At 40.7% G+C, this 15,721-nt stretch overlaps 1 protein-coding gene across 2 annotated transcripts in view; it reads left to right on the top strand.

Annotated features, from left to right (window-relative positions):
* Positions 1-14,574, top strand: part of znf804b (zinc finger protein 804B) — a 630,264-nt gene extending 615,690 nt beyond the window's left edge. For both annotated transcript variants that reach the window (XM_078538458.1, XM_078538459.1), the window contains 2 exons: positions 4,379-4,509; positions 9,723-14,574. In XM_078538458.1, the coding sequence (XP_078394584.1) occupies positions 4,379-4,509; positions 9,723-13,626 (4,035 nt within the window). In that variant the 3' untranslated portion in view covers positions 13,627-14,574. The remainder of the gene's footprint in view (positions 1-4,378; positions 4,510-9,722) is intronic.
* The last annotated feature ends 1,147 nt before the right edge of the window (positions 14,575-15,721 follow it).

The following is a 15,721-nucleotide window of genomic DNA, read 5'->3' as shown; positions in this document are numbered from 1 at the left end:
GGCTTTATTAATAGGGACATGTAGTATAAGAGAAAGGAGGTTATGTTAAACTTGTGTATAAAACTGGTTTAACCTCAGCTGGAGCATTGCGTCCAGTCTGCATGCCACACTTTAAGAAAGATGTGAAAGCATTAGAGAGGATGCAGAAAGGACTCACAAGAATGGTCCCAGGGATGAGGAACTTCAGTTACGTATATAGGCTGAAGAAGTTAGGAATGTTCTTCTTGGAGAACAGAAGGCTGAGAGGAGATTGATGCACTGGTTTCAATTTAGCAAAATTCCTTATATTTGGGGAAGGTTCCATTAGATTGGAAAATACCAAATATAACTCCTTTATTCAAAAAGGGAGGGAGACAGAAAGCATGAAACTATAGGCAAGTTAGCCTAACATCTGTCGTAGGGAAAATGTTAGAAGCTATTATTAAAGATGTTATAGCAGGGAAGTTAGAAAAATTCAAGGCAATCAGGCAGACTCAACGTGGTTTTGTAAAAGGGTTAACCAATTTATTGGAGTTCTTTGAAAGTGTCACATGTGCTGTGGATAAAGGGGAACTAGTGGATATACTGTACTTAGATTTCCAGAAGGCATTTGATAAAGTGCCACATCAAAGGTTATTGCAGAAAATAAAAGCTCATGGTGTAGGAACTAACATATTGGCAAGGATAGAAGATTGGCTAACTAACAGGAAACAGAGTTGGCATAAATGGGTCTTTTTCTGGTTGGCAGGATGTGACGAGTGGTGTACCAAAGGGATCAGTTCTGGGTCCTGAACTTTTTATAAATGATATAAATGACTTTGATGAAGGGACTGAAGGAATGGTTGCTAAATTTGCTGACGACACAAAGATAGATAGAAAAAAGGAAGTAAGGAGGCTGCAAAGTGACATACATAGGTTAAGTGAGTGGGCAAAGATCTGGCAAATGGAGTATAAAGTGGGCAAATGTGAAATCGTTCATTTTGGCAGGAAGGATGAAAAAGAAGCTTATTATCTAAATGGTGAGAGATCGCAAAGCTCTGAGATTCAGAGGGACCAGGGTGTCCTAGTGCATGATTCACAAAATGTTAGTATGCAGGTACAGCAAGTAATTAGGAAGGCTAATAGAATGTTATCATTTACTATGAGGGAATTGATTACAAAAGTAGGGAAGTCATGCTTCAGTTGTACAGGGCATTGGTGAGACCACATCTGGAGTATTGTGTACAACAGTGTTCTCCTTATTTAAAGAAAGATGTAAACGCGTTAAAAGCAGTTACTAGAGTAATGCCAAGAATGGGTGGGTTGTCTTATGAGGAAAATCTGGATAGGTTAGCCTTGTAAGCATTGGAATTTAGATGAGTAAAAGGTGACTTAATTGAAACCTTTAAGGGCCTGAGGGGTTTTGACAGGGTGGATATGGAGAGGATGTTTCCTCTTGTGGGAGTATCTAGAACTAGGGGTGACTGTTTATAAATAAGAGGTCGCTCATTTAAGACAGAGATGAGGAGAGTTTTTTCTCTCAGAGGGTTATGAGTCTTTGGAACTCTCTTCCTCAAAAGACGGTGGAAGCAGAGTCTTTGAATATTTTTAAGGCAGAGCTAGATAGATTATTGGTTAACAAGGGGTGAAAAGTTATCAGGGGTAAGCAGGAATGTGGGGTTGAGATCACATTCAGATCAGCCATGATCTTATTGAATGGTGGAGCAGGCTCGGGCGGCTGAGTGGCCTAATTCGTATGTTTGTATTTGATAGAGGTATCCAAAATCATGAGGGGTCTGAACAGAGTAGATTGGGAGAATCTGGTCCCAATGGTGGAAGGATCGACAACAAAAGGCCGCAGATTTAAAGTAATTGGAGAAAGAAACAATGGCGACGTGAAGAAAAACATTTTCACTCCCCGAGTGGTTAGGATCTGGAATGCACTGCCTGAGAGTATAGTGGAGGCAGGTTCAATTGAGGCATTCAAGAGGGCATTGGCTTATTATCTGAAACGGAAGAATGTGCAGGGCTACAGGGAGAAGGCAGGGGAATGACCCTAGATAAATTGCTTCTAGGGAGAGTCAGTGCAGAACAATGAGCTGAATGGCCTCCTTCTGTGCTGTAAAAATTCTGTAATTCTGTGAAATTGTGCCAAAAAGCTTTCAAAAATTGCCATCTGAAATTCTGTTTTACTGTTTATTTTATTCAGATGATTGTTCATTATACAATTACTTTGGTCTTGATCAATGGAATAATTCAACCTTGTACTAGAATGTCCAGGATACTTATTTTGCCCAATGTGCTTTTGGTAACCTACCTAAATTGTATGCAGATTAGAATAATGGTGATATCAAACATGCTCACTCAGCATCTGTGGAGAGAGAAACAGAGTTAATTTTTCGAGTCCAATATAACTCTTCGGAACTGGAACTTTGTAAAACAAAGTCTGTTTTAGGGAATCAATTAAATAGAGCAGCAACAGATTTACCGTAAGTCACAAAGTTCAATTTTGCACAATATTAAATTGTCTCAAATATTCAAACAGTGAATGTTTCCACCATTTGTAAAGCCTCATGGAAGCAGACAAGGCTGTGCTGTTTTGAGATCAAACTAGCTTGAAAGCAAAATCTTTGCAGAAGAGAAATAATTATTTAGTCTGGTATCATGTCACTGACTACTGTTGTTTGCTAATCTTTTTTTGTTTTTTTTAAATTATTGTCAGCTATTTAACTTGGCCAAGTTTTATGAAGCTAGAAGTAAGAAAGGATGTTGCGAAGATTGATGACAAGGTTACATTATCAGCACTGGTTAAAGGGGAAACAATACCTTGCACATGCCTTAGAAGATATCACAATCAATTACTCAGTCTCAATTTTCCTACCTTATTATCATGATTAATATTAATAAGGACAGAAAAATTGAATATTTTGTTGTGTACATGTATTGATTTTAAAACCCCCTGGATAGAAATATCATTGTGCCTGCCTTGCAATGCTTTCTGTGTGTTTGCTTGTTCTCTCACCGTTTTGTATTTGCACTTGGTTTTGTTTTCATGGTGTGACATCCAAAAAAAAACACTGCACAAAAGTGTTTCTAATTTTTGGAGCACAGATCACCAGAGCGAATTCCCTTATATATATATACCTGCACTTATTTCTGTCTCCCATTTCGTTGATGCCTGCATCATTAGTTTAAGTGTGCAGTTTGGTGTTCTGCTTTTATTGCTAGTCTGTTTGCTTTGCTGATTGAAATGTGGACCGCAAGTAGTGAAGTGACATTTGCTCTCCACTGCCAACTTCCTGCAGCACCAGAAAAGCATGAAATTCTTTCCTTGACAGGTAGAAACTCTGTTTTCTTCTCTGCTTTCCCCAAAAATATATTTGCAGATGAACAATTTACAGTGACAGCTGAAATGCAATGCATGACACATAAGGAAAACTTTGCAGCAATTTGCTCTCCCATTTTTCAGATTTAACAAGTGAAACCAAGCCTACATTGCATATAGTTGGGGCAAGGACCAGAGATTTTTTTTTATCTGCTGTGGCCTGCTGTATGTTTTGGATACAAGAGATTGGATCATTTGCTTAATGTCTGCCATGTGGTACTAAATTAAAACATGATAGTATTCTTCTGAGCCCCCAAATTATTTGTAGATCTTTGCTTTATCAATATTTTGGGTGATTTGTGTTATCTGCTGTTGCAGTTTCAAAAATGCAAGCTATAAAGAAAGATTTGAGTTGATTTTAACGAACTTTTGTGTACATTATCAAAGCTCATATTGACTCCTATTTATATCACTCTTTAATTAGTGAAAGATGCCACAGTTGGGGCTGGATTTTACGTTTTTTGTCAGGGATGAGGAAGGCGAAATGGGAACTGAGTGACCTACTCACTTCTGCCCCTGCCTTCTCAGCTCATTCAATCAAGTGTCAGATGTCCAATTAGCATCTCGTCAGCGGGAAGGAGGTCAAGTAGAGGTACAAATGGGGGCTCCACACCCAATCGGGACTATAGGCAAGGGTGTCATGCGGCAGCGGGGTCATGCAACAAAATGGAAGCTGGTCACAACTACAAGCCTAAAGACTCTCTTCTCTCTGAATTCCCATGTCTGCCGATTTTGTGCCCGTTTGCATTCTGTAATTTTGGAGACTGGCGTTATGATATTGTATTGCAAACCCAATGTCATCATGCCCTATCATAGGTTTGCGGTGGCGGTGGAGGGGTGGGGTGGCAAGGGCAGTCCACCCCAATTTGCAGGTGTGGAAGCCAGGAACAAATTATTTTTTCCATTGTTGTTTGAAACTGCTCAGTACACTTGTTTGACCTTAAGTGAACATATATTCCACATAGAAGCTAATTGTGCAGGATTTAGGGTAACCAACGCCAACTGACCATTGTATGTTCTGCATTTCTGTAACAGAGACTGAAAGAGCTAAAACAAAGAGAATTTGCTCGAAATGTAGCTTCAAGATCAAGAAAAGATGAAAAGAAACAGGAAAAGGCACTCAAACGTCTCCATCAGCTGGCAGAGCTACGGAAACAGTCAGAATGGTTAGTAAACATCAATATTTGAAATATAGTTGTTTGTATCGATAATGAAATTCATTTTACACTCTTAATTAGTAGATACCTATTTTTCAAATTTCAGAGCCATGGTACCACGGAATGTATAAAGGCCATTTATTAATTTTAGCTATTGTGTAAAATAATATTGTAATTTTTTTATTATTTTGCCTTTATATTGCAGCCCAGATCTTGGGATAGTAAGTAAACTGAGCTGCTCTCTTACATCAACATTTCTAACATACCACTGGTCTTCCTTTAAACCGACTACACAGTGGTAACCTGCAATTATGTGGATGCTCTTGTACAGAGTAGTGAGGTTATGGCTGTCACTGCACGGTCTACAGCCAGTAAATGTGCCTCACCACCCTACCTGAAAGATCTGCCATCGATTCAGCATTTATAAAAGCTCATAAGCGATCAGTACTGATCTGACATCAAATGGCGTAATTCAGAATGAGTATTGATCGCACATCATTGAAGCACTCGTACCTTGCTTGTTAAGTTTGTGGAAGCGATCATTCGTGTTCGGAAGTGATCATTAGGCATTATAGGCATTAAGTGCGATCATTAGGCATCAAAGTGATCCAGGACGATATCAGTGCAACTTCCTACATGTTATGATGGAAAAAAATAAACAAATATTACCACTTATTTTCAAAATTTTCCCCAAGCATTCCCCTCACCCATTCCATTTTAGCTGATATGTTACCCCTTAAACTGATCATTCTCTGCTCTGCCGACTCCACCAGGGTCAGCAACTCTGGGGAAAACAAAGAGATGCTTCATCTGGGGGTGGGAGAGGTAGCAGGGTAAAGAAATAGTCAACAATGTAAGTAACAAAGTAAATGTGGCACCATTGATAAGTAACAGTGCAGTGGAATTAAATTTAAAAATGTGTAATGAAGTAAGAAAGCTAGCAACTCACTACGGCTCCGCGACAGCACATTCCAAACCCAAGACCTCTACCACCTAGAAGGACAAAGGCAGCAGATTCATGGAAACACCATCACATGCAAGCTCTTCTCCAAGCCACACACCATCCAAACTCACCATTTCTTCACTGTTGCTGGATCAAAATCCTGGAACTCCCTCCCTAACAGCCCCTGTCTGCTTGGCTGCTGTCCTTGAGTACCTGATCACTAAGATCCAGGAGCTGGTGGGCAATGTGGCCCGGAACAACAAGAAGACCAGCATCATCCTCCACCCGCTGCAGCTCACCATCAGCAATGACGAGAAGCTCAACAAGCAGCCAGGAGAAGCCACCATAGCCCAGGGCAGGGTCCTCCCCAACATCCAGGCCATGTCACTGCCCAAGAAAACTGGACATCCCACCAAGGTTTACGTCTGAAGAGGAAAGATCAAAGGTAAAAATGTATTGTGTAAAAAATTTTAGGGAGAAAAATATAACGCCCAATGTATGGCTAAAAACCACATTGTTGCAGTACCCCCCTCCAACTGCCCCCCACAGCCCAATTTAGTTCTTCCCAGATCCCACTTCCACTGCCATAAGTCAACAATACCCAGCACCCAGCTCGCATGGCCCAGACCCCTCCCCTCCCCCTCAGGCCTGCTGAAAATGTACCTACATGAGACTGTGTGCCAGCCCCCACCCTAGTCTCAGGGCCTACCCCCAACACACCCCTCAAGCCTCAGGTCTACACACCCCACCCTCAAGCCTCGGCCCTCTTCCCCCACTCCTCAAATCCCTTCCACCCACCAGCATCTCCCTACTCCCCGCTGGTCTTGCTCTTCTCTTGCCCCAAGTCTCTCTCCTGCAGCCTCTCTCTCTCTCTGTCTCTGTCTCTCATTGTATGTCTCTCTCTCTGTCTCTGTCTCGCTCTCTCTCTGTCTTTCTCTTTCTCTCTGTCTGTCTCTCTCTCTCTTTCTCTCAGTCTCTCACCCTCCCTCTCTTTATCTCTCTCGCAGCTTCTCTTCCTAGCTCTGCCTCCCTCCTCCCTTTGTCTATCTGTCTCTCTCTCTCTCTGTGTCTCTCTCTCAGTCTCTCTGCCTTGCTCTGTCTCTCTCCTCCTTTTGTCTTTCTCTCTGTCTGTCTTTCTGTCTCCCTCCCTCTCTCTGTCTCTGCCTTTCTCCTTCTGTCTCTCTCTCCCTCCCAGTCTCCACAGACCAAAAAATGCCTTGCTCTTAAATGGTCCCATGCAGGCTGCATCAGTTCAGCAGGCCTCTGATGTCACTTCCATTGGGTCTGACGTTACTTCCGGTTCCAGCCAGCCCCTGGCCTGGAAGGGGGAGTGGGGGTCAGGAGGGTGGTAGGGAGGTGGGGTATGTAGGGTAGGAAGGGGGTGGAGGAGGGAGGAGGGAGTTGGGGGATTTGTGTGTGGGAGAGGCAGGTGAAGTGTGAGAGTAGGGGTAGCAGGGGGTTAGGGGATAGGGGTGAAGGGGTGCTGGAGAGGGTGGGGAGTTGGATGTAGGAGGGAGCTAGGAGGGGGTGGGATTAGAGGGGATGGGGAGTAGGAGTGGGGTGGGATGTGGTGGGTAGGGGATGGGGGCTAGGAGCGAGATGGGGGTACAGAGGGTGTGGGTTGGGGTAGTGGAGGGGTAGGGGTGTGGATGCAAGGGATGGGATGGAGAGGGGTTGGGAATGTAGGGGGTAGGAGGCAGGGGATAGGAGGGGATGGGGAGTGGGGGCTAGCAGGTGGGGTAGGGGTGGGGGTAGGAACAGGGTAGGGGGTTTTGGAGTTGGGGGATGGGAGTCATATGGTCAGTGGGGGGTAGAAGGGGAGGGCGGGAGTATGTCAAGGGTTTGGTGGGTCCATTTCTGTGAAGCCGGAATTGTGAGGTGGACCTGTAGAAGCCTGTCCATAATAATTATTAGTCCTTGCATTTAAACCACACTGCAGGGACTTAGTTAAATTTCCAACAACTTCAGGGACTTATATATTTCTACCTGTGAGTGCTCAAACAACCCTAAGGTACTTGTTGTGAACACAGTTGAAGCTAGCTGACAACTGATTCAGCATCTTTTCATTGCATTCGAACACCAATGATGTCAGCTGAACTCTTGCAGGCAAATAAATGTTCACAATTGATGTGGTTTGAGTGCTGTGTGAATTCATTTCAGGTCAGCGACTTCACTTGATCACTTTCAGATGTCTAAAGGATGACTGAAAGATCGCTTTGGAACACAGAGTATCACACCTGAGTGCAAGTTAACACTGTTGCGTGCAGAATTCTATCAAAGTTTTCAGGTAGAACAGCAAGGTCATGGCATCCTTATAGAGAGAAGGGTTTTTGGCATACGTGATGACAAGATGTCATCCATATGGGGGATAGCATAATGGCATTTCCAGTAGAGCATGTTTCTTGATACCAGGCAGACTTGCAGCAGCCGGAAATATCCAGTGAAAGGAGATGGGTCTTACTGGCCACTATAGTCTTAAAATACCTACCAGCTGTAGAAGACCCACACTAGAGAGAACAATCACTGCAGACCAACAGGAAAGAAATTTAAGAGCTCTTTCTGATGATTTCTATGGCTCCTTTCTGCAGGTAATATGTGCAATGACCAAATTCTTTGTTTGGAAAAAAGAGCAAATACATGTTGTAAAATTACAATTTAAAATGTTTAAATAGAAAATACTTAAAATTTATTGCATGGGGTTTTAACAGACATAACATCGATAAGTTTGGCTCTTACCACTACTGACATTGTGGTATATTTTCAGGGTATTGCATTGATTCTTCTTCTTACAATTTTGTTGCAATAAAATTTAAATAATGCACATTTTTTAAATTTCAAAACCAAAGTGAAGGGCCAAGTGAATAGTGCAGGACTTTGGAGTTGGTGCTAAGTACACGATTCACCAGGGTATTCAAAAGTTTGGGATGTATGAAATAGGCAACAAGATCATGAGTAGAATGGATATGTTGAAAATGATACTGGCAATTATGAATTAGACCAGGACTTCAAGATAAAGGATAAATTGAGAAATTAATATCAACTTCCATAGCATTAGGAAAAAACAATATAAGGGCAATAGGGTGATAGGTACAGCAGAAAGTAATGAATATTGCATTGGCTTTGAGCCAATACAAATTGTGCATTTATGTTTATATGCTCCACAGTCTTATTGCCTTTATGTTCATAAAAATGGTTATATCATAGTAATGTACAACCCTTTCGTTACTTACATAAGATACCTAAAGGCTACCAATTATACAACTGAACAGGTTTTCAAAACAGTACAAGTGAAAGGTCATTTGATATATTGTTCTAAATCTTGCACCACCTGTATCTTGCTCATTTAACTAACTAATTGACTGGTATTTAAGTTCTGGGAACTTTTTCACATCCCTTTCCAATTGACATTCAACACATAGGAGTAGTTGTGGAGATATTCTTTTTCACCTTTGACTTCTTTCTTCAGACATCAGGTAATGTGCAGAATCCCCTGAAGTGAATGAAAATTAATGTACCCAATTTGCAGTCATTTTCACTTGGGAGGTAGTTAATCAACGGAATACTCTTAGACAGCAGCTTAATAATGCAACATAAACTTCTGATTGAATGTGGGTGTGAATAATAATCCCCCACTGATGCAAGTAATTAGTTAAAGCAACATTGTTATGCCAAGGTAAAGCTCAGACATTTTGAGAATACTGTAAATGATACGCTCAGTGTGAAACTTAAAGCAATAAAAATTACTGTTTCAATCTATGAAGGCTACAGCAGGTCTATCATGTGTCTCTACCACACTGAAATGTTCTTAAGATGCAGTCATAAACCTTACACAGCTCTTTATAGTATGGTAGTGCAAAATAATATTCATTAACTGCATCTTTTAGATGATTTTATTACACAGTGCATGGACATTGAAGGATATTTAAAATTCTTTCGAGTTATCAACAGTCACGGATTGCAACTCTTTCGAGTACAATCACAGTTCTCGGTTTCCGGGAGTGGGACATGAACCCACAACCCTCTGATTCAAAAGCGAGGGTGCTATGAACTGAGCCACAGCTGACACCTCGCTTGAAGGATATTTAAGTAGAACAAGGATTATTTAGCAAATTTTCTTAATTATTGGTCAGTGGAAAATCCCAAAATATTGAAATTACAAAAACATATCTAGGTAGTTATCCAAATAAAGGAATCAAATGAAAGGAAGTTGCATTTTGCATTTTATTCTCACTCATTGTTACAAGGTGACTTATCAGACATTTTGTTTGGTTTTACACAGTGCTCCAGGAAGTGGCCCTATGTTCAAACCTACAACAGTGGCCATTGACAGTCACTCAAAAAGAGCCACTGCTGGATCCATTGCTAAAGGCAGAGATAACGGAAGAAAGAGCAATACCAGGGCCTCATTCAAAAAAGAAGAAGCATTGAAAAAGAACTTGGAAAATAGCCTGCAAAGTTCCCCATGTGGTAATCAGTGTGCTCATGATAAGTCTACAGCACAGATACAAGGCCAGATAGGCTTAAAGCCCTTTAGTCTGTTCACAAATAAAAGCAGCCCATGCATACCCACCCACAAGGGTAGTGTCTCATTTTCTTTCTCCAAAAAAGCTCCATTGAAGCTAGAGTCATCCGCTTCAGTTTTCAATGACACCATTGAAGAAAAGCAACATGGAGATGAACCACAGAATCACAAAGGGAAAGTAGCAGCTGAACCAGAGATGTTAGTGGTACCTGCAGGTACGAATAGCACTGCATACACTGAAAATAATGAGCGAACCAAAAAGTCTCAGATGGACAGTGGCATTGGGAGTAATCCTTTTGCAAGAGTTAAAAAGCTGAAGGCACTCATGTTGAAGGAAAATAAGGATGAAGAAGAAAAGGAATATTATTGTTATACTCCTACACTTTGCAAAACCAAGCCAAATTTCCCATTCTTATTTTTCATGAAATCACCCGAGAAGACAGCTACAGACAAAGTGGCAGCTCATAATGATAAAATTGAAGAGTTTCAGACTGATGACACTGAATTTAAATGTCCCATGATCTCAAAAATCAGGGATGTAAAGCATGAAGTCACAGATACCAAGAAAATGAGTGCACCGCAATTAAATCTTCCTGCTTGTCAGCGGGCAACCAAACCAGAGGGTGGGAAAACACTGGATCAGGATGTTTGCAAAATGAAAGGTGAAGAACCATCAGTGTTTAATGAAAAACAGAGAGAGCCCATACGGGCAGCTGAAGAAAAGTTGGGCAGGATGGAACCATCAAACAGGCCAAAGCAAATAACTGGACCCTTTCTTCCAGTACTGAGTAGAGATGAATCAACTACACTTCAGTGGCCATCCGAACTTTTACTCTTCACTCAGACTGAACCAACCCTTTCATACAGCTGCAATCCATTGTATTTTGATTTTAAGCTGTCAAGAAATAAAAACCGAGAGAATGGTATTGCAGGGTCGGAACCTAATAAGCAGCGCCAGCAAAGTACAGCTGTTGCTATTGAAGATGATAATGAGGCATGCATAATGAAAGCACAAAATAGAAGTATAGAGAATGAGGAAGGGCTGAACCAGAGAAAACCAGTAGTATCACGCAAATCAAAGAAAAGAAAGAGCCACCACAAATCTAGCAAGAAGTCTATGCAGAAATCAGAGCCTGGTCATGCAGAAAATGTGAGCAAAATAAAGAAAGGAAAAAAGTACAGCCATAATCTGAAAAAAGAGGGGAAATATGCATGGAAAATAACAGACCCAGGACCTCAGAGTACAGAAGAAGATTTGAAAGAGGAAAAGCATTCCAAGCTAACCCCAAAACGATTTTTACAGGGTGAGCATTCTAGCACTAGTGAGGAATTGGAGCAAATCAGCAGCAGCGTTATCAAGAAACAATCAGTTTTTCCTCTTGATTTAAGCAACAAAAAGCAAAAGGTTTCACCAACTAATTCTTTAAGCAGTTCCAAAGAAATATGTGAAGACCAAAAGGTGCACAAATCCGGACATGACAGCCTAAATCTGAACAGTAATGACACTGATAGCACTGAGGAGCACCACAGAAAGTGTCGTAAATCATCTTCACATTGTAGCTATGAAGATGATTCAGAAAGTAACAGAAGTGCTTGCCGAAAATCCAGAAGCTATTCATCTTCCCATGGTTCATCATTTAGGTCATCTTCTGATACCTCAAGTGACCGCAGTAGGACTAGTCACAGTAGTAGGAATTATTTTGATAGATCAAGTGATGACAGTCACAGAAGTCAGTCTCGGTATTGTTCAAAAAGACATCATAGGTCACATTATGATTACAAATGTCATTCCAGACTTAAAAAGAAAAGGCACAGCTATTCATCAATGTCATCATTATCCTCTGATAATGACCATTACCATAGGAAAAGAAGTGTCAGTCGAAGCAGAAACCGAGGCAGCACCCAAAGGACTCACACATGCACAAAAGGCCGAATGCACAGCCGAAGCAGGAACTCCAGCAGTAGCCGACCTCACAGCAGAAGCAGAAGTAGATTTAGGAGCAGGTCAGGGCATAGTTGGAATAGACAAGAAAGTCCCATTAGAGATTACTTAAGCAGTAGTCGTCCCAATTTGAGAAGGTCATGCTCTAGAAATAAGGAAGAGTACAGGCAAGATATACCTAGTGAGAGGCAGCCAAGACACAGGAATACTAGATCTTTCTCAAAAGACAAAGTCTATCATATAAAGTCACCTCTTTGCTATCGTGACTATCATGAGGTAAAAAGAGAAACAGGAAAGCACCATGGAACAATAAAGAATGAAGATACAATGCAGAATTACAGCCCAACCCAACCTAGCTTATTGCAGAAGAATGAGAGTATTGGCTGTTCCATTCTCCCATTGAAGGAAATGATTCAAGATGAAAATAAATCCCTGATAACAGAACACCTCTTAGAAACAATGCAATGTAACAACATTGAAGAGAAAACAATTAGCACGGAAGACTTAACATCAGCATCAAATGCACTGGGTCTAAACCTGAAAGATCCTTCACAAGGTTATTGTGGCCCCAGGCTTCCTCCCTCCATGGATAATATAACTTTGGTGTCTTTAATTGGAAAATTAGCTACAACAAAAAAGGCAGGTGTTAAAAAAGTTGATATCAACAAAGGGGATAACAGTGACAAAGCAGATGAGCCTGAACACTCAGAATGGATTGAAAATGAAGCAGCATCTACTATCAACCAAGAAGAGAGCCTTGTTCTGAAAGTACATGAGGACAAAGCAGGTATAGAACAAGCTTCAATGCGCAGTGTAATACAAACTGCTGAGGACAAACAGGTAGGCCTGACTATATATCAAGTACAACCTGCTGAAGATAATGTTACTCCAATCCCTGAAGATACGTCCAACATTGTTTCCTCTGTGGCAGATGGTTCAATGGTGGTCAAAGAGGAGAATTCCCAAAAGACATTTTATGATTCTGGTGATATAAATTCTGTTCCAATGGGAGAGGTTATGTTTGATTATCACAACACTAACTCAGAGAATGTTGATGAAATGGATCCTCCATTTATGGAGGGTACTAAATCAATCTCTCCCTCTCTGGTTAGCCAACCTATAATCTTCACACCTGAAGAAATGGAAAAATATAGCAAATTACAATTACAGGCACAGCAGCATATCCAGCAACAACTTCTCGCCAAACAAGCCAAGACATTCCCATCATCAGCTGCAGCCATTACTTTCTCTCCAGTACCATCATTTCAACCAGTTTCCCTTCAGCAGCCGTCTGTTGCCGCTGCTGCTGCTGCTTCTTCTGTTACCACCGTTCACCACACTCTCCTCCAGCATCATGCTGCAGCCACTCTTACAGCCGCTCTCCATCCTAATGCCCACCATCAAGCTATGGCCCAGCTTCACCATATCACTCAGCCACATATCACACCCTTCACTTTTTCCCCAATTGCTCAGACAATTTTTCCTGCTCACCCCGCTGCCTTCCTAGCTGGCCACCCACTGCACTTCATCCCTGCAGCGGCTATCCACCCAGCCCACCTGGCACTTCATCCACTGCCGCACACCGCTCTCTGTCCAACTCTATTTGCCCCCCACCCAGCCGCAGCCGCAGCTGCTGCTTCAGCTTTTCACCTTCACCCTTTGCTCCATCCTCTGTTCCCAGGGCACGATCTGCAACACCGGTCTGCTCCGAACACCTGAAACAAATTACTAGAAAGAAGAATACAATAAATAAGATGTTAAGAATAATCTTATATGCTTTGGTTCATTCATGATAGCAACATGTATGCACTGGACAGCCAAAAGGATATACTATAAAAGACTTTGGTCTTTCTGAGTTGAAGTATTCCATGTGGGTTCTTGTCAGATTTTAGCTTTATTTCAATGAAGTACTTAGACGATGACACTCAATGCCCTGTGCACTATAATTGTTTTTCATGTCCTAGATTCCATCTGCCTTAGTATTAACGATAATTATGTGAAAGTGTCATGGTATTTTGAAGATGGTATCCTCAAATTTGCCCTTAGGATAGAGCAGTCTTTTGTTAGAACACTGTCATCGATCTGTTTTCATGATTTTAAAGGCTTCAAACCCAGTGTATGGGTTTATATCACACTTTCCACAGTAACTGTTTTCCAGGTATGCTCTTTCTTAGTTAACTTGAATGTATTACATTTGTATTTTATGCTGTTAATAGCTCTTTAGAATTTTGGTTGACTTGAAAAACGTAATCTTTAAAGCATTTGTATGTTGTGTAAAAATAAAGCAGAGTACAGTGTAAGTGGATAGAATTGCACTGAATACTGTACATCCAGTGCTGCTTTGTTAGGTTTTTTTCCATATAAAATGGGATTATAGAACTGTATAATGCAATAATATTTTTCCATAATAAATTTGGTTCTATCAACTAATGATATTGTATATAATGTAGTTCTTAATGTAAATAAAGTCAATGCAGTAAAGCATTACTTTAGAAGTAAAAATCTGTACTATATTCTCCCAATCAGGAATATTATCTTTTTATTTACTGTATTGTATATTTGTCTTGAAATTTGTTAGGGTTTACATACAAGTGTCTGTATGATACTCTGTGCTGAAGAATAATGATTGTTATATGGCAGGAGTCAGAAATAAATTGTGGCAAAACTGACTAGAACAGAAGTTTTTATGTTTCCTATAAACTGTGTAAATGTAACCACTTCAGTTTGTAATCTAAACTTACATATTTTATAGCACACATTAAATCTTGAAGGTCTTGTTTTCAACTAAAATAGAGCTTCTGCGGTTTTAAAAGGCTGCCGTACTATAAGACTCATTTCCTAGACTGCAGTGTGGACACTACAATAACTCCATTTATTTTATAAAGAGACTGTTCAGTAAATCATAGGTTGTCAGAAGAGTGGCAGGCCTGATATTACAAGGGGGAGTAAAGCGTATATTAGTACACTTTGTCAGCAGAATGGAGCTGCAGATGTAGGCATTCACTGATATACCCTTACAAAAGATTCAATCATGTAAACCGACAAACCCCATTGAGTTTTGACACCAATTATTGCCCCAATCAAGGCAATCTCTCCTGTGATAAATATTTCAAAAGCAACCTCAAGCAAATAGTCACTTAGAATGGAAGAAATTAGTTGAAGATTTAGTTCCGGGATGTGCTTGTTTTAAGTGAAGCATTACAGTACGATTACTCAGAAGATTATTGTTTCTCTCCAGTTTTCTCCCTTTACCTCTTGTCTCCTGAAGATCACAATGGGGTAATGATAGCAACAGCAGCTCATCAAAGTATCATTCTTTATATGGGGTTAGATAATATCAGCAGACTATTTAGCGCTGAATACCATCATAGAATGCTGAATAGGGTTTCTGTCCATTTTTTCTACTATGTATTGGAACTTCTTTATTGTTCTAATTTGTCTTGATACTTTAAACACTGAAGTACAGACTCATGCATTTGTAACAATGCAGAATCAGGCCTGTAATGAGACATGATATGACACTATACCACATACAGTGGTTCACTCTTACATCGATTCTACCTTTGATCTCTACATTCCATACTAGCATTAAATCATAATACATCGAAGATACATACACATAGCATCAGAATAATAACACGGAGCTGGAAAAGTGTCCTTAACTCTTCTCAATCTCCTCTAGTCATTCTGGTTATAATCTTGATTATATTGCCCTCATATGCTCCATGGTTATGCTGCCCTCAGTTTATCATTATGAACACAAGTGATTCGAGAGCATCAAGGAACAGAAGCAGAATGGATCTGCTGAAACTAT

Source organism: Cetorhinus maximus, chromosome 3 (assembly GCF_964194155.1).
Source record: "Cetorhinus maximus chromosome 3, sCetMax3.hap1.1, whole genome shotgun sequence".
Taxonomy (NCBI): domain Eukaryota; kingdom Metazoa; phylum Chordata; class Chondrichthyes; order Lamniformes; family Cetorhinidae; genus Cetorhinus; species Cetorhinus maximus.
The sequence above is the reverse complement of the archived record's forward strand: the minus strand, read 5'-3'. Positions and strand labels throughout refer to the sequence as shown.